General features: G+C 39.9%; 1 protein-coding gene across 1 annotated transcript in view; it reads left to right on the top strand.

The window, feature by feature from the left end:
• Positions 1–24,142, top strand: part of TMEM132B (transmembrane protein 132B) — a 209,615-nt gene that overhangs the window by 130,505 nt on the left and 54,968 nt on the right. The window contains exon 4 of the mRNA XM_030460487.1: positions 17,068–17,254. Within this exon, the coding sequence (XP_030316347.1) occupies positions 17,068–17,254 (187 nt within the window). The remainder of the gene's footprint in view (positions 1–17,067; positions 17,255–24,142) is intronic.

Here is a 24,142-nt window from a genome sequence, read left to right on the forward strand (position 1 = left end):
CCAGTTTTGTTTTTCCATACAGATGTTTACCTAGTGCCTGGGTATGTAATCTCTTTGGATGCTTGTTTCTGATTCTGTACTCTGGCTAAAGTTTTCATTTATTCTAAATTTAATATTTTACATGCAATATTATATATATTTACAGATAAAAAGCAAGAGGCCTGATAAAATATATTGCCAGTCTAACATTAATCCAGTTCTTTTCCCAGAAATTGAACTAATTTTTAAAAGCTGAGTTTATAAACTGCGCTGGTTAAGGGTCTTCTGCTTAAATAATTACATACTGAATGTCTTTACAGTTTATGTTTTCTTATAACTTAAATTTTTCAATTGCAGTCTTCAGAAGTATCTTTATTGCAGCTGAGTAACAAGCATGTGTCTGGTTTTTCCTATTTTAAAAAAGGACCAATTTTTTAGACAGTATCTCTTTTATAGGACTTTAGAGAGATCTATATTTCAAGCAGCAGGGATCATGGTCTGTATTTCACCTGTGACTACACCTGCAAACCATAAAAAATCATTGCTGAATGAAACTCTAAACAGGATCCATTCAGCAAAGATTTTTGCTCTGTGCTGTACCATAACAGGTGACAAACCAGAACATAACAGTGAGTTATTCAACCTAATTTCTTGAGCTGGATGGATTTGTAGCAAAAGCTTTCTTTTGCTTCTGCTTGTTTTGAATTGTTCACAAGCTGTTGGTGAGCTGAATGCATTACTGAATGTTTGAAACAATTTGCCAAGTAACTTCCCCAAATGACTTCAGTCCCCAGATCTGTGTCCAAGTTGTGGCACTGGGAGTTTTCTTGCAGCATGAAGTCACCTTGAGCAGGTAGGTTCATGGCCACTGCCATCACTTGTTGTGGCTCTGACTGAGACTCTTCTTGAAAAGCTTTTCACACCCAGAACACATGAAATTCTTGTGAACATGTTGCCCAGTCAATAAGTGGCAAGAAGCTCTCCTGTGGATAGGAAGGGTCCTGCAAACGTGACGTGGGGTCTGGGGGCAGGCAGGTTCTTCTCTCGTGCTCATCTGGGTCCAGTCTGCTTTGCTTGAAGGGCAGTGATGTTTTCTCCAGGCACTGTGTGAGAACTGCTTTTTTAGCTTGCTGGTGACAGCTCCACAGCTGTTAGCAAAACCAGTGATAAGTGGATATAAAGTGATGAGAAATCAATTTTGGAGGAGTCAAGGACTGAACAGGCCAAAGTTTCAATTTTTTTTTAACTCCCAGATAAGTTGAAGTTAAATTGAAACATACTTAAGTCAAAGTTAAAACTGTGTGCCTTGTAAAGAACAGGTATTCTTTTAAAACAACAACAAAGAGTTTTTTAATTGATTTTATTTTTTCTTCATTGTAGCAACAGGCACAGGCACCTGCAACTGCTGCAGCTGTGTTCCAACACAGAATGAGAACAGAATCAGGGTTTATCTGATGACTTTGCTTTAAGGAAAATCTTCTGTACCTGCTGCCCTTTGAAGCAAGTGGCCTCAGTTGTTTTTGATGGGTGGCTAAGGACATGAGTCTATTGAGACCATGACCAAAGCACAGGAATAATTTTGAAGAGATTATTTATGCATTTATCTTCATCAAAGGCAAAACCACTTCATTAAGCACCCAGGGAATGCAAAAGTGAGGGGAAAAGTGGCTTTCTTGATGAGATAAACACATTACAAGTTACTCATTATACATAAAATAATAGCATACACCACATGTTCCAGGGAGTTCAGGCTGAAAGATTTGTCACCATTGCCACGTTCCTCTCATTTCCTGTGTATTCATCTGAAAGGTACTGATTCAGCCTCTGTAATTGGCTTGTTATGCACTTAAAAAAAAAAGGAAAAAAAACCCCCAAATCCACAACAAAACTCTTCAAACTTTTAGACTGAAAGCTGTGCTATGTACTTGTGGTTGTTTCAATTTAAATATGAATTGGAAGAGCAAGAACTTGAATTTTCAGTGCTCCAATTCGTAACTGAATAGATGAGTGAAGAGAGAAAGAAAAGTAAATAAAAACCCCATGAGTAAAAGAAAAGGCTTGTAAAAAGCCTTATTTCTGTGCACCCTCTGGGAGCAGAACCATCTGTCCTTTTGCCTCAGACACCATCCCTTTTATTCACCTGGTGCTCTCAATTTTAAATTAAAAGAAAAAAAAGAGAGTTTTTAGGAATTCTTCGATATTTGTATTTTCCTTATGCAAACAGCTCTCACTGCAACTTGATATTTCCTTCATTGTCCTAGCATCTGAGCAAGGGCTGGATTGGATTGAAAGCTTTTTGGATATATTTTGCAGCTTGCTGTTTTAATGAGAATATTGTCATCTCTGGGCTGCTTGTAGATCTCCAAAGAAATACTGTGGCCTGCTGGGTTACTTGCTAGATGTTTGATCTTGCAGTTTGTTTTCTATCATGATTTTTCCCTTTCTGGAAACAGGTTTCCAGTCAGGTTCTGTATGTTTGGTAAGGAAGACTAGAAATGGAGGGGAGAAAAGACATGGTCCTTGCCTAGTTTGTCTTTTCCATGTAGTAAGTTCCTCTCCCCCTCCTCTGATTTATTTCAGGATTTCAGAACTCCCAGACTTTTTCATTTGTTCCACAGTTGTATGCTGAAGATGTCATTGTTTCACCCCAAAATAAATAATATGGAATTACTATATGTTTTAGAAGAAGCAGACTTCCACACAGGTAATATCTGCTTCACTGCCTCCAGTCAAGCTGCACAAAACTCATTAACCTGATGTTCCTGTGTTAAAGGCAATTTAAACCTAAATATAACTCAGAAACCTAAGAAGGCTGTTTAATACCACGTTGTGAATAACATGCTAGAGGTTGCTTTCCTCTCATAACCGAGTTTCAATATTCAGCTTATAAGCAGAAGAAAATACCCTCAGGGTTTTCTGTGTTTCAGAAGTAATTTTTGAAAATGGATTTATTCCACAAAACCCCCCTCCTGCTCCTCTGACAAAATCTATGTCAAAAGCTAAATCTGACCCATTGAACAAGACTTAGCTGCTCTAGGCAGCTTCAGAAAGCCAGTAAAAACCCTGTAATTTTTATTGTTTTGTTATTAATTTATGTTTAAGCATTTCAGCAACCTGCAGTTTGGTAAGAGAGATGACATTCTAGGGGGTGGCAAAAGAGGCTAAGCCAAGGGGAGTTGGTGATGCTGCTGGGGCACAAAGAGGTGGCCAAGTGGGGATGATGAGATGGAGTGTGGGTGCCAAATGGCAAGAAAAAGGGAACTGGAGGTGAGGAGGTCCAAGGAAGCATCATGGAGAGGAATGCTGCAAGGAAAAGTGAGTTTCTCAGGCAGCTGAGGTGAACTTGAAATGAGCACGAACAGAGAAGCAATTTCTGTGCATTTTTTTTCCCCTGCAAAAGCAGCAGGGATGTTGCCTTCTTCCTCGGATGGGTTTGAATCCTTATCAAAGCAGCTTATCAACTGATCTCATTTTCAATTATAATCTGCAGCAGAATTCATATAATTAGATGTGGTGTTGTAATCCTTTTGAAAACAAAATATGGGCATGGTGCAGCTGACAAATTGAAGCACTACTGAACAGCTAATATCTATTTTAATAAACAATAAGTCTAAAGTGTGTATCTAATGAATTCTAATGGTACATTGTTTTTCTTAGATTTGTTTTTTAAAGGCAGAAGCAAGCTTTGAACTTGATAGTCTACCCAGATTTTATTATGTTTTGTTTATTACTTTTAAAAATTTATGATCCTCTTCAGAAGAAAAGATTAGGTTTGGATAAAATAGATCTTTGTCTGCTGCCTGCTGAAAGAAGCTGTAAAACTCACATGGACTTCAGAGTTAAACTTCCTGGGTGTTCCTGCCCTGTGCACTGAGCATCTACTCTAGGGTGTGATCTCCTGGATACTTCTTGGTCAGGTAACTGGTAAATCAGTCAATGTTCTGACCCCAAGAAACTTGACTAGGACCTGGACTGGCATTATAATCCAGTAAGAGAGGTCTCAAAGCAGGGAGCTGGCAGAGAGATTTGAGTGTGCCCTGTAACAAACCTGGTGTGGGAGGAGGATGTGGCAGTGCAGAGGGGCCATGGCACCAGGGGGTCACTGGTGTGAAGGCACAGAGGGAGCTGGAGCTGGCAGGCAGCTGGAAGAAGGCAGGGAGGGACCTGCCTGGGGGCTGCCAGCTGTGGGACAGGGTTTGCTGCAGCTTTAGGAACCAAAGTGGAAAGCCTGCCTGCAGTGGCACCATGATGTGGGGAAAGAGCTGGAGAGAAGTCTTTGTATTTCTCTTCTGTTTGATCTGGTTGCTTTGAGTTTTCCCTGCTTAATAAGTTAGATATTTGAGGTTTATTGTGATGAGATCTGGCTTTATTTGAGTTATAAAGGTTTGTGGTCTTCTTTAGGGAGCTCATTATGAAGAAAAATCACAGGCAGTGGATGTCAAAGCTCTGGCTGACCCAGAAGCTTATTATACCTGGTTTAAAAAAAAATAAAATTAAAAAGTGGTCACAGCAGGAGCTTTCCCTCCACATTTTGCAGGAACTGAAATTTTCTTCCAATGTAGAAAATGGTCCTGCCTCTGGGCATACACATTCTGTGCTGTTCATGCTGGCTTTCTGTTCCTTCTCTCCAGAGATGCTGGGGCATTGTAGTTTTCCTTTCAGTGGGATGAGCTGGGCAGAGAACCTTCAAAAATCTTGCAGGAAATCTTCCAGTAAACACATCCTCAGCAAACATCAACACCTAATTTTCCTTCTGTGGGTGGAATGTGAGAACAAGAGTGATGAAAGCTGAGAAACAAATGAATTCCAGTCTTCAAACAGCATTATTTGCAGGGCTGGGGGGTGTTGTGCATCCTGTCTCCCTTCCTGACGCACATTAGCTGGGAAACAAGCAGCCTCATTGGGAACCATGCAGGTGGATGTCAGGATCTATAGGGCTGCTTCTATGGTGCAATCTCCCAGGCAATTAATTTACTATAGGGTTTATTTCTTGGGGTCTGTTCATTTCCATCATCCTTTTTTATCCAGTATGAAGTACTGGGGTGCTCAGCCAGGGCACCAGGCTTGCTTGGCAATGGTTTTGTAACTGAAGTGTTCTGGGGTCTGTTCTGCAGTGGGGTTGCCCTTTGGGTGATTTCCCCATCCTCCTTATTGACATTCAATAAAAAAACTTGAGTTGGTCTCTTCTGTTAAAGAGAAATCATTTGGGAAACTGCATTCTGCCAGCTCAGCTGACCATCCAGAAAAAAATTATCAACATGTGAGAGCAGATTAATAAAAACACCAAACTGCTGCATGGATGTTCCCATTACTGTATACAAGCCAGACAAGATTGTGCTCCTTCAGTTTCCTAATTTGATAAATGCCTTGAGCTGATTTAAAAATGTGAAGGTTATTTTTAACCGTGGTAGCAGAACCATCTGTATTGTATCTGATGAAGTTCTGTGATAGAGCAAATTGATTTATTCTATCTCCATACAAAGTTTTACTAAGCTTTATGTTATAAATAAGCTTGTTTGAAGTACATGATGTCATTGAGCTTGAAAGTCTGTAGATAAATTTGTACTTAAAGGGTTTGTGCTTTTGCTATGAATTTAAATTGGTGCAGATTGTTACATCTCTTTTCTGTCTCTGTCTGGGGAACTGCAAGCTCTCTGGGGTCAGGGTTGTCCTTATACTTGTGTGAGTATGAAATACACAAAGGGCCCAGATCCAGGACTGGTGCACTCACATGTTACAGCTATGGAAATAAGGAGCAGTTAAAAAAACCAGTACCACACATTTGATGGCAAGATTTTCAGAAGCATTGCCAGGAACCGTGTGCCTAAATCCTACCATTTGTTGTTATAAAATACAGGGAATACAGGGAATTTCACTTGAGGTACCAACAGTCCTGGCTATAGTAGGCAAGCCTGAGCTGAGGTCAGACTGGAGATCTCTGCTTTGATTTCTGTGCCAGGAAGGTGAGTGGGGCTTTTGGGGGCAGAGAAATGACATTTCTTCCCTTTGCCTTACTCTGAGGTCACTGTGAAAGTCCACAGGGAAGATGCCCAGAGCAGTACAGTAAGAAGAGGGAATTAATCATCTGCTGGGAAGAACACAGTAAATTCTGTTGTAGCTGACTGCTTACAGAACCAGCAAAAATGGTGGCTTCAAGGGGGTCAATTAGAATCACTGTCCTATGTTTAAGGATAGTTTTTGAGAGACACTGGGGACAGGATATTGCCTAATGAGTGCCATGTATGGTGCAGATTTCACTGTAATTAAAAAGAGGATGAGTAATGCTTTAATTGGGATCTGAAGATTAAAAGTGAAAAGCTCAGTATCCTCTGCTACTTACTGTCAGCTAGGAATTACATTGCATATGTGTAACAAACCATTGCATTTTAAAAATGGAGCCATAAAAAAGCTGCTGTAATTTAAAAGCAGCCAATTTGCTAGGAGTAGAGTTTGCAGCTCTGTCACTTGCTAATCAGTCTGTTAAACATAAGAGCCATTCTTGTCTGGAGGCAGTTAATCATGTTGTGAATGCACTTATCAGGGCATATTAGAAATACAATACAAGACTTTCCAACAGGGGAATGGATGGAATTACTGCAATCAGTATACATTTAACTACTGTCTTATCATACCATGGCTTTCTTTCCACTTTTTATTTTTCTTTTCTTTAAGTAGTCCAGCAGAGACAGATTTTCTCTTAGAAAAATATAAAGGATACTCTTGAAAGTGTTGTTGCACTCAACAGAGATGCTCAAATGCAACCTGTAGCTCCAAATGAGAGCTGCTGCTGGTTGCTTGAACCCTTCCTGGACCCAGCAGAGTGGAAAGCTGCTGGCTTTGAGTGGTGTTGTGATGGGTTTCAAGACCTTTGAGCATTTTAAGTGATGGGCTGGGAAGTGTCTGCCCAGGCATTGCATAGGTGGGAGCTGGATTTGATGCATTTGAATTAGACTAAGGGAGCTCACCATATGGATTAACTTTTTTTTTTCCTTTTTCTCTTTTTTTTTTTCTTTTTCCTGCTGTGCTTCTCTACATCTAAATCAATAGCAATACAGGATCTCAAAGTTTTTGAAAGAGGATATTGAAAAAGCATAAAAGCTAATTGCTTCCAGCATGACTACCCATCAGCAATGGGTATAAATACAGCTGTCTCAAAGAATGCCAGGACTCAACAAAATCTAAGGATTTCAACTAAACAATTTTCCTGGGCTGAGCATATTCTTGTACAGGGAGGGATTTGTGAGGGGGCCAGAAGGAGGGAAGGGATTATGAAATCCTGAAAAGATTCAGAAAAAAGAGGAAGAGAAGGAGGATGATTTTGTAAATTATTAACCCTTAATATTAGGGATATTTTATGTAGCTCAGTGTGATTTGCAGTGCTCACAGGAACCTGCCTTCTCTTTCAGGAAACCCTTTTAGTTGACACTTTATTCTTCATGGTATGTGCTTAGGTAATATTTTTAATTCTAGCATGGAAAATGAGAAATCAAAACAGTCCCCAAATGGTTTGACTATTGCAATGGCAAGAGGGGGGTCTGTACAATAGCATCTCCACCACACCAACATTTTTATTGCTGCTTTGCTTGGGTCAAATAATGCTCAGGCTCCCTGCAAAGATCTGGGAGGTCCCTACATCCATCTTCTTAGCCCTGACTTTTCCACTCTATCCACAAGCTGCTAAAGCCATCACTGCTGAGGAAAGTCATTGAAATGAAGTCTGGGAGGGGATATTTTATCATCTAAACTGGAGGGTGTGGAAGGCAGGATGGAAAATCACTTTTCCCCTTTCCTTTTCTAATTATTCCTTTTCAGAACCTAAATGAATTAACCTCACTTATTACTCACTTGTGTCTGAACTCATCTATTCATGGCATGACCTTAGCTCTGAGCAGCCCCCATTATCTGGCACTGCATTGGAATTCATCACGTGTTGGGAAATGATTGTCTTGAAAGTGTGGCAAAGTAGTGATTACCCTTTGAAAAGGTGACCCAGAGACATTTTGTGGTGGTTGTAGTTTTGACCTTGCTTTCATGCCATTAGAAAGCAGTTGTGGAATGATTTTTAAAAAGAGATGTATTAAATACAACCCCCTGCTTTTCATCATTTGGAGTTATCTTTTCACTTCTAGGGAAATTTGGATTAATTTTTAGGGTAGAAACTGGTTTTTAATGGAGTGACTTTTATTATAACTGCTTGTCCCACTCTTGCTTTTAGCTTTGTTGCCAAGTTCTGGACTTTAAGCTGATTTTGACTTGCAAAGGGTGGAGCTACATAGAATTACTACAGATTACTCTTTCTGTTCATACACTGAATGCAGACCCTGAGCCACCCCATGTTTGTTCAGCTGGATGAATTAATCTCATTTATTAATTAAAACAAGAGCAACTGATGTTTATATGCCAGTGTCACTTCTGTGGTTTTACTGGCTGTTCAGTAGGTATAAACAGTTAGAGGAACAGCTTAACTCTTTTTAAAACATAATTTTCAGTCTATAAAAGGCAACAATTTTATGCATTCCATGTGTCTCTCATGGAAGTGGGGAGGGAGGAGGTCAGATTTGTGTTAATGGCAAACACTGATCCCTGCCTTAACTTTGAGGATGCTTCAGGGCCATTTATTTCTTAGCAGAAGTGTGGATTAGCCACAGGACACTCTGTACATTATCACTCAATCTAAGTGTACATTAAATCCAAAGAAAACCAGGTCTAAGTCATTAGATGCTTAATCTTGTTTAAATCTGAAGAGAATGTAGGAGGAATAAAATAATTCCTGCCCATGTTCCTATTTTGATTTTTTCTTTAATTATTTCATGTGGGTGGTATTAGCTTATAGAGCAGACTCATGAGTTCTATGCACTCCCAGCAAGCTTTAGAAAGAAAAAACCAACCAGTGTTTTTGTTTAATTCCCCTTTGTCCTTGCTAGCTGCTTGGTATTCTGGTATTTACTTATTTACACTGTCTGCCCAGTAAGAAAAGGATTTGGTTCAAAGTGTGTAGAATTAGGCTTTTTTAGTCCTCAAGAGGAGAGCACCACTTGTCACTGTTCTCATGTATCCTCCAGCACATGAGGCATCTTCTCATCAGACTCCCAGCTTGTCTCCTCTTTCCTTTCCTTCCTAAATTCAGTGCATGGGGGGTTTGCATCTTTATATCCCCTCTGGTTGTTTTTTCTCCCCTAGGTGATCCAGCTGTCAGCTTCAACTCTAATTCTGAAATCAAACCAGCAACTGGATTGCTAGTAACTTTCTCCTGGGTCTAGTTATGCTCTTTGTTTCTGATGCACTTGGTGTGTACAAAAGAGTCTGATCACTTAATCCTAATGTCAGGCATCTGAAAATCTTACAGTGTTTAAAATACCAAGGAAACACTGGAGAGGTGGTTTGAGCTGTTAGTCCAAGTCACTTCTCCAAGCTCCTTTCCCTGTGTAGGAAGAGGAGGAAGCTGAGTACATATTTGTAAATATAAAATTCAAGAGCCTTGCATAATTGGATGAGTTCAGGAGCTGTCACATAGAGTCACCCTTCCTGAGACTCACAATAAATTTGGAAGAGTGTACAGATAAATTAAACTCTTGCAGATCTTCCATTTCATAGTTGGCTGGATAAGAGCAAGACTCAAGCATCTCCAGCTAAACTGAGCTGGCAGAAAGCAATCTAGCACAGGGGTAGTGGAGGAGCCAAGCTGAAGAGAAGCCTTTTTCCTCTGCTTAATTACCTGCAAGAAACTCATTTGTTTGCCTGTTATCTGGTGACATTATGGGCAGACCCAGAGTCTGTCCCATTGCATTGCAGTGTGTCACCAAGGATTCCCAGCAGGGAAATTTAGGGAATATTCCCCTTGTCCACCACAGAGTCTCTGGGTGCCCCTGACTGTTTTTTCTGAGGTTAAGTGAAGTGTTTGCTGCATTGGGTTCCCTTGCAGCTTGGCTGAAGGTGCTCATGCCTGGGGTTATTCAACTGCAGCACAGGCTGTGGTGAAAAGGTGCCTTCAAGAGTTATGTTCTTGCTCTTTCAAAGGTCTCTTGAGAGGCTGTGGAGGGAGGGTCTCAGCATGTGAATTCCTGCATTCCTCAGAATTTCTTGTATCTCTGAATTTAGCATCTTAAATTTGCAGTCACTAGCTCTTTAAAAATCTCAGGTTTATCATCCATTTCAGCTGCTTGTTGAAATCACACCATGTGGTTATGGTATGTAAATATATAAGAATTTCTAAATAGCTAAAGAAAAAGTATAAGAACCATTTAGGCTGTTGTTATTTACTAAGTGCCTAGAGTTCAGCACAGATCTTTCATAATTCTTATTTTTTAAATAACAATTCTTCCCTCTGTATTTACATCCAATATCAGCTAAACCCTGTCCCAAACTTCCTATTGGATGTGTTTGTTATATTCCCCAGCAAGATGCTTTCTGCTGGCATAGAAGGTTTAGGCTTTTTTTTTTTTTCTTTTTCTTTTTTATGAAATACACAGTACAGCAATAAACAGGTTCTAAAGAGCAGTCAGAAAAATATTCCAGTGCAATCAAAATGCTTTTTTAACCCCCAGAAGATTACATGCTGTTCAAAAGGGGAGAGTCATGACAAAGGAAGAAATGGAGCCCCAGTGCCCAGCAGTACACGTTACCAGCAGAGCACACCAATTACACCCATACTGAATTTGTCATAAAAGTGCTCTTTTGTTAGTGGCTAACTAAAAAAAGTATGTAAGGACTCTTTTACCAAAAGAACTCCTGTACACTGACACAGAGATAGAAGCAAATAAAAATAATTGAAGTGACTGCCTCAGTTGTCTCCAGGGTTGTCATCATGATGCTGATAAAATCAGATAAAGTCAAAGTTATTGCAAGTTGTTAGTGAGCAGCACAGTTGTGAACTGGCAGTGGAAGAAGCTGAAGAGCTTAAAAGGTTTGCTCATTATCTAGATGTATTGTTTTCAGTTGTGGAAAAATGTTGGCTAAGCAAAATAACATGAATAATATCTGGTCTTGGTGGTTTCTTTTAAAAAAAAATCTTGTTTTCAGACTTTTTATTGTATTACTAAAAAATACTGTGTCAGTCTGTACGTTCTTAACAGATCTGGCAGCTTGGTTTTGTTCTCTGTCACCATGTACATTGCCCATGCCCATGTGAAGAACATTAGTTTTTGAAGCAGTGAAAGAAAAACAAGATTTAGCACAAAGAAATATTTTGGAAAGCAAGTTCTGTTAGACAGCAGAGGGGATTGTAAACTGTGATTTTGATCATAAGAAGAAACCAAGCAAATTTTCTGCATCCCTGAAGACATACCTGATTCCTCTTTTAGGTCAATGTTTGGCTCTTCTGCCTTGCACTTCTATGGCATGGAAGAAGAGTGAGCAGGGCTTTTTCCCAGCTTTTTGTGTCTGCCTTGAACCCAAACTCTCTGGTTTCCCTCAGCAGAACAAAAACCTCTGGGTTCTACACAGTGAGGGGCAGTGGCACCACATTGTCTGCACATTTTCACATTGATGCAAATCTGGCAGAACTCTTCAGGAGGTGCAGGTAGTTTGCCCTGGCTTCTAGGGAGAGTCACTTGCATGGCCACACTCAGCCAGAATACCTTCACTTTCCTCTCCAGGGCTCCGTTTCCTCCCAATGCTCCTCTCAGGATGAGGCTCTTTCCTAGCAAGCTGCCCTGGGAGGAGTGTGGGAGCAGGATGCTTCCAGGCTTGTACACAGCTCTGTGTCCTGCCAGTTAATGAAAATAATACATTCTGGAAGAAAAGGGCTTAGGTTTTAACATGTGTTATCAAGTCAAACTTTTTTATAGAAGGTGTAGCTGTTTCACCCCAGTAAGTTGTTTTAAAGTGGGATCTGGGCTTAAGGATGCTGCAGCTGCTAGAAGATATTCTGGCTTTCCAGGTGTCAGCTGCTGCCAGTTCCTGTTACCCAGTGCCTGCATTCAGGAGGGTGGCCCTGAGCCAAGCTGGAGGGCTGGCAGTATGCAGATCTCTGTGATTCAGAAAACTGGATGCTGCTCCATTAGTCCTCCCCTGCTCTTATTTGTTTCATCTTGGGCTGCTCCTACCTTAATTTCCTTAGCAGGAGAAGGTCAGGACCTTGGTGTTGGATCTTTTCCCCAGGAGGCCCTGGCTGTGTGCTGCTTTGTTTGACTTCAGCAGGGAATTGGGGTCTTGAACATTTCCAATCAGGCATTGAAAAGCCTCCTCTTGTGAGTGTTTGCTCTTCATTAAACAATACTTACAAAATTAATCCTCTTGAGATCAAAGGAGTGAGACCTGCATTACTGAAATATTTTATAAACTAATGTGCTTTGCTTATGTAATCCTGCTCTCATTGAATTTGGTGACAATTTGTCAGGGAAAGTAAGAATGGACCATTATTAACCTTGAAAAGATTTTCAAGCAACATGATACCAGGCATTTAGTTATTTTAGTTATTTTCAATTACCTAGAATCTGCTTTTTTTTTTTTTTTTTTTTTTTTTTTTTTTCTTGAGTTTTGTTTACACTGCTGTGGGCTCCACAAACAGATTGCCATTTACTGAACAGATTATTTTATGAATGAATGAAACTCATGATTTCCTGGAACAACCAATTGCAACTAATATAAAGGTCTGACTTTTATCAACTAAGCAGTTGATGGACTGGCAGCATGAGCCAGCAAACCCTCTGTGCAGCCCTGCCTGGTCCTCCTGCACTTTGCCATTCTGCATGTTGCATTCTCTCTAAAAACACCCGGGGAAAGTTCCTCAGTTGGGTTAACAGTGAAAATCTTTCTAGTAACTACTAATAGGCATTTGTTTCTTTAAGGTAACTACTAACTAGTCAGAGGGTCACTGCCATCATCACACCACTCACTGTGTATCATTCCAGGATGTAATTCAATAATTCCATGTTTGTCCTAGATAAAAATTAGGAATAAATTTAATTCAGTAATTTTTTAATGCCAGGTGGTTTTGTAGTACCTATTAAAACCTCTAACACTAGATCTCTGCTGGACCTTCACAGCAATCTAAAGCCTATGCAGTCCCATGTAAGTACTAAGTGAGGTACTAAATGAAGTGAAACAAAACCTGGTAATGGATTTTTTTAATATTCTGATTTAAGATACATATTCTTTTCCTACTGTTTGCATACAGTGACAGATGTAGGAAGAAAATCAATATCTGTAACAAGGTAACATGATAGGTGCCTTTCCAAACCCAGCGTGAATCTTTACGAAGTGCACTGATGCAGAAGTTTTCTAAGGTACTTAGAAGTACTGAGGCTTTATTTTTCTGGTGGTTTGTGTGCCCCTGGAAGAGGGTTTTAAACTGAGGAGAGGCTCTGTCTGGGGGTGGAGTGCTCACTCCTGTGGTTTCCTGCACATCCAGAGGAAAACCTTCAGGTTCCTCTTGGCAAGGCAAGCTGGGTAGTTGGGCTCTGCCCCTGCCTGCCTGGATGTGTCCTTTGCAGGACAGTTCTGGGACTTAGCAACATTCTCCTGATTAACTCTTTTTATTCTGGAGCTGGTAGGAGCTAGAGTTGGTTTTGTTTGGTGTGGATTTGCCACTCTGTGCAGAAACTCTTCCATTCCAGGTTGGGATCCCAAGCATTCCTGCTGGGCACAGAACAAGGAGTGTTTGCTACAAAGCTTGACTTGGGTGGTGAGGACCTGGTTTGAATGCATGAGGCCAGAAAAATCTCAAGGTTTTGGGGGTTCTCACAGCACCCAGCAGAGACACTCTTGTGAAAGTACATAAACAGGGTTATAAACTGCAATTTGAAGAAAGGGACTGCTTACTGGGGGTTGTGAGAGGAAATAAATCGAAGCCTGTGGTTTCTTTTTCTTCTCTCACCAGAAAGAAAAATATGTAATGAATGTCTTCTGTCTGAAACACTGGGCTGGATTCATCAAAGGGAGTTAGTAATTACCAAATTGAGAGAATCATGAAATGCTTTTCTAAATTTGAAAGGCTCATCAAGAATAGATCAGGAGCAGGCAAAATTAATAGTTATGAACTCATTTCCATAGAAATGGACTTATTAGCAAGCATGCCAGCTGCCTAAAATTATAAGGTCTTTTCCTTGTGCTTGCAGGAAATAATCTTTTTTTATAAAAGTAATTTTGACTTTTTATTTTTTATTGCTCTGCTAAACTAGGATTTGGCAAAATCCTTCAAACCAGGAAAAGGCTTCACCTTCACCAATAGAAATATTCAACTAAAATGAGAAGAAAGATGTAGAAGGGGGAGAAATGATTTATAGTCCTTTGGTTCCATCAGACTTTTCCCAACAGTGCAGACTTATTTAAGAGAAAAATGGAATAAGTCTCAAGAAAAAGCTGAAAAATCTTTATTGGATAAAGTGTGGTTTAGTGGGATTTAATGGCTGATAACATCCTGAGTTACAGTCATTGCTTCTGTGGATTCTCCCAGTGGCAGCATTTCTTCTTTACCAGGCATTTGCAAATCAACAGTGAATACAAAGCCCAACATTGGCCACCAGCTACAAATCAGACTAAAAGGAGGTGATTTGTAATGCCAGGGTAAAGCAGCTCCTTTTAAAAGGGGTTATAGTGGAATGCTGCATAGCCAGGAGGGAAATTGAGATCCGGGTGTTGCAATGAGGATTTATCAGCTGATGGAGCTGACATAAGTAAATGGGAACCTTTAGGTCTCTATGATGCTTTAATTTATCTCTGGTTTTACTGCGACAACCTCCATCAATTTCAGTGGAAAGAGGCAGTGGTCTCCCACATGGTATTATAGAGGATGGTTACTAAATTGCAAGAATTACAGATACAGTACCAAGATTCCCACTGGGCAACAAGTGGGAATATCCTGTAGGATAAGAGATGCAGTGGCCAGGGGGAAGGCACAAGTCTGAGCAAGGAAGAAATTAGCTTTTCAGGTTTTGTTAGGGATTCACTATTGATGTAACTTGGGAAGAAATTCAGAACAAAGAGGGTGAGATTGGTCTGTGAGATACTTTGTGTTCTGAATACTGTAACACTTGGCATTGCTTGAAGGCTAAGCTGTTGTCCTAAAGAACTAAAAAGTGAAACCATAATTGTAGAGAAGAATTCATTGACCTGCTGTTCTGAGGGTAACTGGAAACTTGTAGGTGACAAAAGGAGTCAAGAAAGAAAAGGCTCAAAGAATCAGTGGCACATGGGGAATGGATTTATCACTGCAGACTCATCTGACATGCAATTTAGTGAGGAATTTAAAGCAAAACCTTCCAGCCCTGGTTTTGTCCAAATTTGAAACCAATTGGTTGCTTGAGTAGCAACTATAAACAGATTGAACCCAAACTGCAGATCTAAATATGCCTTGGCAGGCTAGTATCTTGAGTCATAGGGAGTCTAAAGCTCACCTCTGTATTTTATTTCTGTGTCGTGAGGAAATTAATTTTGTGGAATTTGCATAAAACAAACTGCCAGAAGTGGTATGCAGAAAACTATTAAGTTGAGCACTTCATTGTGGTTCCTACAGCAGTTATGGATTTAACAGAAATAGTTTAATTACCTCCCTAGTATTGGGTGATAATATTTATCTGAAAGGGGTTTTGCTGTCTGTATGGCTGGCCACCTGAAAGATGCCTTAATAACTTCTAGTTTTGCCTGGAGGTGGATATTATCTCCTTTCAGATAGAAAATATTTATCCTCCAGGCATTGAAGCATATGTTTCTGTTGTTTGTTGTCAGAAAGAAAACATGAAAATCAATAATTCCTCTTCAGATGTTTTTTCCTTTACAATGCTCCTTCAAAAACATATGGCAACACCAGATTCTGCTTCTGTGCAGTTGGGAAGAGGAAAAGGATGTTTAAAAATCTCTGTTCTTTGTAGCAGCAGGCTAAAAGTTCCTGTGAACACAACTCTTGGAGTCTTTCCTTGCCATGGGACAGGACAGAGGCTGAGGTTGGTTATTGAGGGATTTCTGTGTATCAGGAACAAGCTCTCTCATGCTTGCAGTAAGAGCACATTGGAGCTGTTACAGAATTGCTGCAAATTCACAATTTAACCTATTTTATGAGCACATAACCTGAAACTTCACTAATACTGATACCAGTGGTTGTCTCAACTCAGTATGATGAAGCCCAGGAGTCTGCAGACAGAGGAGCTGCCTTTCCATCTCACCTCTGTGTTTTCTCAGCTGGCTCAGGTCCCCACACTGCAGGTGTCTGTCTGCAAAACTGAAGCAGGAATTTGGGTGCTTTGTAAAGCACCTTAATTTCTGTGGAAGCAGAGTGCTAAATGAGCAAAGGTCTTTTTTCTATATATGTCTGTGCTGGGGATATATGCTCAGTGCTGTTGGCTAAATCTCAGTGTCTGTTTTCTTCTCTGTAACATAAAGAGATCTTTCTTTCTAACTTGAGGTTTAATTATTGATAATTACATGGTGTTGGTCCAAAGGACAGTGTTAAGTCTTGTTGTTAACAAAATAAGCAGAGATAATTTTTAAATGCAGTTCTGAATGCTATGTGTTTACAGCCAATTTTCTACCTTTAAACTTTTATTTCCAAATGAGAAATATATAATCATTGCCATATAACTATAAGTCTGCACCACTGATGAGAAGAATATTTTCATGAACTGAAAATAAGGATAAGCTACCCCTATTTTCTGTCATTTTTATTTTCTACAAATCCATTTTTTCACAGAGATAAAGATCAGTTTGGTTTTGAAAGACTACTCTCTTAATCTCTCCAAAAAGCTCTTTTCTGATACAGCATGAGGAATAGCCAAGTATTCTGTTTTTTTGTAGAATCTGTATTTGCAGCAACAGAATTATAAGAATGCTGTATTAAATAATTTAACATCTGTGCAATGCAGTTCCCAGGGCTTGGGGCTTATTCTGTAAATTCTCTGTGATTATGGAGAATGAATTGCTGAGTTTAATGAAAAAAAAGCCTCCATTTCAGGAAACTGAAAGGTACAGCATCACCTTATCTGTACAGTATCACTCTTGCCCAGTGTGGAGTTTGATTTAGGTTTCTGTCAGTGTCTTCAAGTCTGCATTTGAATTAAATGGTAAATCTTTTGGTGAATAGGAGTGAGAAATCAAAATCTGTTTTGTTATTAACATCCTATTGATATTTTGGGCAATTTTCTTTTTTTTTTCCAGACTAAACATGTCCTCCTCTGAGATCCTGCAGATGGACTTTGAGATTGACAACACCAGTAGCCTGGCAGGGGCCCAGCAAATTACCTGGCAGGTGGAATACCCTCGAGATGACTCCTTGAGTGAGCTGGTGGTGTCTGAGATCTTTGTCAGCCGAACAATGTTTGTGGGAATTGTTCCTCTTGCAATGGTAAGAACTTTCTGCTGCTGCTTTTTCCTAAATATTTCCATTGCTTCTCGTTAGTATTCCAGAGAACATGAACCCTTTTATTGTGTGCTACATCCTATGCACCTGCTGCAAGTGATTTAAATGCAAAAAAAATACATTTCAATAATATTTTATTTACCTGATATGCCACAATGACTCCATGGAAACCATTTGAGGCTTTTGTGAAACTGCTTTACTATTTGTGGATTATTGGCCTGGTACATGGTAATAGCTCCTTTGGAGCCATTGTCTTCTGGTGCATTAATGTGACTGCCATGCATGTGCTCTAAGGGTAAATGTTGCAATTAGTTGGGACGTTTTCAGCGAAATAAATTGGCATGCATGTGTGAGGAACTTCATTGCTAAACCAAACAACTGGGCTGTTTTCTGCTTTGCTTTTCCCCCAAGAGCCACACAGCCTAGTGAGCTGCACAGTGTCAGTTCAGTAAAAGGTCCAGTTTGAGTTACAGAGAGATGACAAAATGCTTTCTGAAGGTGTAGGTGTTGGCCATATTTTCCAGGCAGGGTTTAAGGTGTTTGTGTGCTGAAAGCTTGAAGCTGATAGCTTGTTTAAAAAAATGTAAATATCTCCCTCTAAAATGGAATGCACCTTTTCCTGTAGGGACCTCTGGTTTATGTTTCTGCCTGGTGGGCTTTTTAGTACTAGAGATTTAAGTGTGTAAACATGACCAGTGATTTCAGTGGGGAGATTCTGGTGTAAAATTAGAGTAACATCCAGTGACCCTGTTACACCAGTTCTCTCAGAAATGCTCTGGTAATTTTTATTCCCATGAAATTAGCTCTTTCTTTTCCCAGTCAGCCTGTACTGGTTCTGGTTTTCTTTCTATTACACCATATAACAAAAAAATTTACCTCTGCATGATGACTAGGTTCTTCTACTGGGACAGAAGTAAGGAAAGATGCTTGTAAAAGTAAAAGAGACTCTAAATAATTTTAATTTTCAGTCCCTACTGCCAAAGGCCACCCTTACTGACAGCCCAGTGAGAGAGGAGAAATTATATGCAGAAAAGCCAATAGAAAAATTTCATCTACTGCCTTTTTTAGAATCATGCTGGAGATGAAACAAATCTCTAATTGTGTGGATGGAATATTCTCAAGTGGTAATGGTGAATCAGACAAAATAATGACAGAATATGGTGCAGGAACAGTCCTGTATGTAGCATTGCCAGTTTCAGATGGATGGCATGGAGTCTGCACCATGCTGAGCACCACAGACAGGAAAGAAAAGCCAATCTAATCCAAAAGCTCATTGTGAATGTTGGATCAGGGATTTGCTGTTGTCTCTGTCAGGGTTTCACTTCATCTCTTTGCAGTTAAGGCAGCTGTTGGCTACTTCAGTTGTCTCTAACTATACTTGGACAAAATCTGAGGCTGAGCCTGACTTCAAAGTGATCTAATCTCTCACACTTTGTCATTGGAAACCAACCATGGAGTGAAGTAAAAAGCTTCTTTGTTGAATTTATGACCTTAGTCCTTAAGTGGGGGTCTCATGGGTGCCATTACTTTGCTGTTGCATGTGAGCATCCTTGACTTGCTTGGCCCAGGGCTGATAGGAGAATTGATGAGAGGAATAGCAGGAACAACAGCTTGTATTTGCATTTCTTTCCCTTCTGTTTGCCAGTCTGCAGTGCTGCTTCATTTAACAGTCACTAACTGGTGCAAGTTCTGGCACTGCATTGCCCAATCAGCAGCAAAAAATAACTGCTCTCTGCATCATGCTCTGTTGTTCAGAAAAACACCTTCCTGAGGCTCAGAGTTCCTGAGCCAACTAAATGTATTTTAACACTCATTCCTCATCCAGATTTACCTGGCCTGCTGGGAAGGCACAATGCCTCTGAGTACAGGTGGTATCTGTAAAAGAGACTTTTGTCACCTCCTGCACCTTCATCTCCCAGAAGAGAGGGACCACAGAGGGGTCCAGAACCCACTGTTTTTCCATGCCTTCACCATTGCACTGAACATAAATTACTTGTTGTTCCTTTTCAGCATCTCCACTGTTTCATTGTAAGCATTGAATATTTATAGATAAAAACAGAGAGATCCTTGGAGAGTTTAAGGTTTGAGGAAACATTTAGTCCTTGACTTGCAGGAGTGAATGTTTTTATAAGATTAGGAAAACTTCATGGTGGGTCAGTGGTTGACACCAGGATTTGCATGAAGTTCAGCTCAGGGTTAGGAAGAGGAAAAATTTGTTTCCAGTAAGGAGGCTGTGGTCAGCTCAGGAAGAGCTTTACTGGAGGAGAAATTAGTTGGGATATCCTGCACAACAAAAATGAACTCTGGGTGGATTTCTTTCTGTGGGCCACTTTGCTGCTTTTAATATAAAGACATCCTCTTACTTATGGTTTGGAATACTGCTGCTTTCTTGATGCACTTGGTCATGAGTTTATATTTTCTATGCTACTTTCTTAAACAAAGAGGAGAAAATTGAAAGAGCCTCAGATAATTTATTCTGTCATCACATTGTGTTGATTCTGGAGATAGTGGTGGGGTTATTTTCTCATTACTTAATTTTTTTTTATTTTTTATTTTTTTAGATAGAGACACAGTAGTCTTCATGGTAACACTTGAATAGTAGTTTAATGAAAAGTGCTGATTTTTTGCTTTAGTGAGTTTATGAAACTCTTGACATCAAATTTTGTGATCTTAACACCTATGGTTAGTAGGAAGCTTGAAAGGCATTTGTTTTGATTTTGGGTTTTTCCAAGTGAAGATAGAGTTGATTTTTGCACATTATGTACCAAAAGCCAGCTCCTTATTAACAGACAGTCTTGCTGTAATCAGCTTATATTGCAGATTAGTTCTGGTTAGCCCTTTAGTATCAAATCAGCAGTGCACTAAGGAGCATTTTGAGATGAGCAGAGGGAAGCAGAGCCAGGGAGAGTCTACAGGTGAAATGCTGGCCAGGACAGCACCCATCACTTGAAAGAGCTTTGTGATAAACTGTGATGCCTGCAGACTGGGACTGAAAAGGAGCAGAGATCTGAAGCCTCGATAGGGACATTAAGAAGTCACTAGAAGCTTGTTAGCTTGAGCAAAGTGGAAATACTTTGTGTAGCAATAGCAACTGTTCTTCCTTCTATGTAATGGTAAAAATATTGTGGCTTTTTTGGGAGGGTTTGCATTTTTTTGAAGAGGACTAAAATACAATCTTGGAATATTAGGAATTCCTCCCAAATAATCCATCTTAATTTCAATGATCATTCATATAATAAATCTTAGTGCATTCAAAATACCTAAATAAATAAAATAATTGCAGTAATCAGAAAAAAATGAAACAAGATTTAGTAATGAGAGCCTGCTTTCTCCATCCTGGCAGCTCTCCCCAAATCCTTAAACTCCTAATGGAATAGCTGGGATTTCCAGGGCAGCTACAAACATTTGGAAACAGCACAGTCCTGTAGTTCGGGATTTGTTTCTTGAGAATCATATCTCTGCTTCTGGGTGACCAATGCAGGTTCTGTGCACAGCAGGAAAATGCAGAGAGAGGATGGCATGGGAATGCAGAGCATCCCTGGCTGACAGGGCAAAGAAAAGAGGAAATATCAAGATGGGGGATGCCAACTACAGGCAGGCAATGCTCCTCTCTCAGGAGCTGATTTGGCTGACAGCTCTGCTAACCCTGCTGCTGCAGCTTTGTGGCGTTTTCTTAGGGCTCTCTCTGTAAATCAGCTGCCTGCTGAGAGGCTTCAGTCCTTCTGCACTTATTACAGAGGAGCAGAGTGGGGAATTCTCTGGTGAAGCTACAATGTCATTTCCATCATTCCTGGATGCTGAAGAGAGTTTGGAGAAGGAACTGACCCCCTCTGTGTGCACACAGCCTAAGTCATATAGAAAAACACATTTGGTTTTCCTTGAGGAATGTTTTGAGATGTGAAAGGACACAAGGAGGTAGACAGTACCCTCTTCCACAAAAAAACCCAACCAACCCCCCCCAGATCGTGTTTTGTCCAAATGTGGCCTTATTACCCCTTAGCAAGTGACTCCAGCATCAGCTCAAAATCACTTCAGAGTGCAAAGTGCTTCTTGTCTCCCTGGCAGGGTTTCCAGCCTCCTGTAGGATCTGCTCCCAGATGGTATTGCTGTGTGTGTTTTACACTGTTTGGGAAACAGATTGTTTATTTTGTCTGCTATTCAACCTGACTTCTGCTGAGCTGATCAGACAGGATTCTGGGCATCACACACCTACCCTACCTAGCTCCTGTTTTATCACCTGACTGATCTCCCTACCTTCTTATCCCAATAGCCTGTGTCCTGTTCCTGGAAGGTTTTGTTTCTATAGATGAGACTAGATTGGGAAATTCACCCCTTCTGAGCATGAAAATTGGATATATGAGTTGCTGTCCTTTGGTATAGCTGAAAAGGTATAAAAATATATGTATTGAGACAAAGTGTCATGAGGTACCCAGATATTAAGTGTGTGTGTGTAGCCCTCTGTAAGTTCAGCTTTGCAAGTAATTCTAAATGCATTTTCTGTGAACTGTGACACATAAAATAGATGAAGATTCATTGTCCTGTAACTGCCAGAACAATTGGGCTTGATGATCTTGCAGGTCTTTCCCAACCTTAATGAATCCATGGTTCTCTGATTTCCAACAGCTGAAAGGAATTGAATGGGCCTGCTTACATATGGATAATAAATAAAAGCTAATTCCTAAACTCTGAGGAAATGAACAAATTATTTTTTCCTTAAGTATTCTGTTATTATTTAATATTTATGTAGTTTTATATTTTCAGAATACTTTACAGATATTGATTAATCAGGCCTGAATAAACCAAGCTTAATGAGAATGAAAAATTAAAGGGAAATTAAGTCACCCTTATTCAGCTTTACTTGTTTCTGAATGATTTGTAAGTCACTTTTCATACTCCTAGGAGTACTTTAAAAATAATCCTACAATACTATTCTATATTATCTCTAAAACTGTTTTGGTTAGAAAAGAGGTAGGATTTATACAGGTTATAGGTAAAAATGCATGGCTGGGAGGACTATTCCTTTAATTTGAAGGCAATTTAGAAGCCAGAATATTTGACTCCAGGACCTTTCTTTGGAGGAGAGTGAAAAGCATATTTAGCTTCTCTAATGCTTTGCCATAAGCTTTAAGGTGAAAAAACCCCAAAAAAAACTGGTTGAGGAATTTTACTTGTAGAAAAGGAACAACACTGAAGACCCCACTGGGTGGGGCATTTGGAGATAATGTGCAGGCTTCCAGCTTGAGCATTATCTTGCCAAAGGACAGTGTGGTACAAACATGTCCCTAAACCCCTTTTAGGATCTAGGCTGATCAGTTTAACATTCCATGAGTGTCAGATGAAAATGTCATCTGCTTTGGTCCTCTGAGGCTTATCTGGTTTTCTTTTTGAAAATAAATGTCTCTGATAATTGATTCTTTCAATACCTGGTGTACAGATGAATGTGGGGAACTAATGTCCCAAGAAGGAGAAAGAGGATCCATTTTCATAGTGAGTAGAACAACACAGCCATATTTGAAGCTCTTTTTAGTTAAACTATTTTGTTATGTTGCTGAACATCAGGAAAAAAATCTGCCATGGGATGTTGCTAACAGCAAGCACTGCAGGTGGGTATTGTAAAGGAAGGATTTAAAGGAAGAAGGATGTGAGTTCTGAGTCTGGGTGATGTCTGGTGCATCAGGAGGTGTGTTTGAGGCAGGCAGCAGATCTGTCAGAACCTTGTAAAGCTGGATCTCAGCTGGGAGCTTTGATATGTCCCAATAAAATAATATTGTGAAGAGGAAGTGGATGTCCTGCTAATTATAGAAATGGATAGCACAGGTAAACCTGATGTATTCAGTGGGGATTCTGTTCTCACTCTTCTCTCTCATGATCTGAACAGACAGAACCTGCAATTTCCATAGTTCTGGAAAGGTATAGTCAGTACAGTCTGACTCCTGGGTTACAAGAAGCAAACAGGTCAGCAGTTCTGAGCCTGTCATCCTGGGTTCTGTCACAAGTAGATGTGATGGCATTAATCTGTTATCTAACTAACAGTCGGGGAAAAAAAAAGAAAGAAGAAAAATCCAGGTCTTTTAGAGAGTTTCTAGGCAACCAGGAACTTAGTCAAAGTAAAGAAAAAGATGTTGAAGATATGTATTACAACTGTTTTTTATAAGAAAGCTCCAGCTGAGGCTGGAGGCTTGAGGAACAATAAGTTTAATAATAGACCAGTATCCAGCATTCTCTTCTTATATAGGAAAAACATGGCTTGGTCTGTGACTGGCAGCACTGGTGTGTCAGATACATGAGCCACAGATCCTTTCTTGTGTAGTAATGGAATTGTAATTCCCAGAGTGTCATTATTCTGAAGTGGCTTTCAAATGCAACAATCAATATTTCACCAGTACTTCAAGCCCCTCAGCCTGTAACACTTCTGTATATCCTGAAGTATTCAATCTGAGTGTTCAGAAGTCTTGTTTCCTCCAAAAAAAAATGTAAGCTATTGGTTGACTAATGGTTTACTAATGTTGTGAATCACAGAGAACCACAGATGGCTGTGTATATTCTGTGAGGTTTTCTTTTAAATATGAAGTTGAATGATGGCATCTCCAGTTGCTGCCAGCAAACATAGTGGCAAGAACACCCAGAAAAATCATCCTTAAATACACCTTAAAAATGTTTCTATATCTCAGGGAACTGCTGTGTGCAACACTTTGCTTATTTGTTTTAGAAAAATCAGGAATGCAGGGGAAGACTGGGTTGTTTGGTTGGTTTTTTGAGGGTTTTTGTGGTGGCTTGGTTTGGGGGTTTTTTTTTGTTTGTTTGTTTGTTTGTTTGTTTTTTTAATGTACTTCTAGCTCTGGCTGCCAAGTATCCAGTAAGGAATAGGAGAAT

This window comes from Calypte anna, chromosome 15 (assembly GCF_003957555.1).
Source record: "Calypte anna isolate BGI_N300 chromosome 15, bCalAnn1_v1.p, whole genome shotgun sequence".
NCBI classification, from domain to species: Eukaryota; Metazoa; Chordata; class Aves; order Apodiformes; family Trochilidae; genus Calypte; species Calypte anna.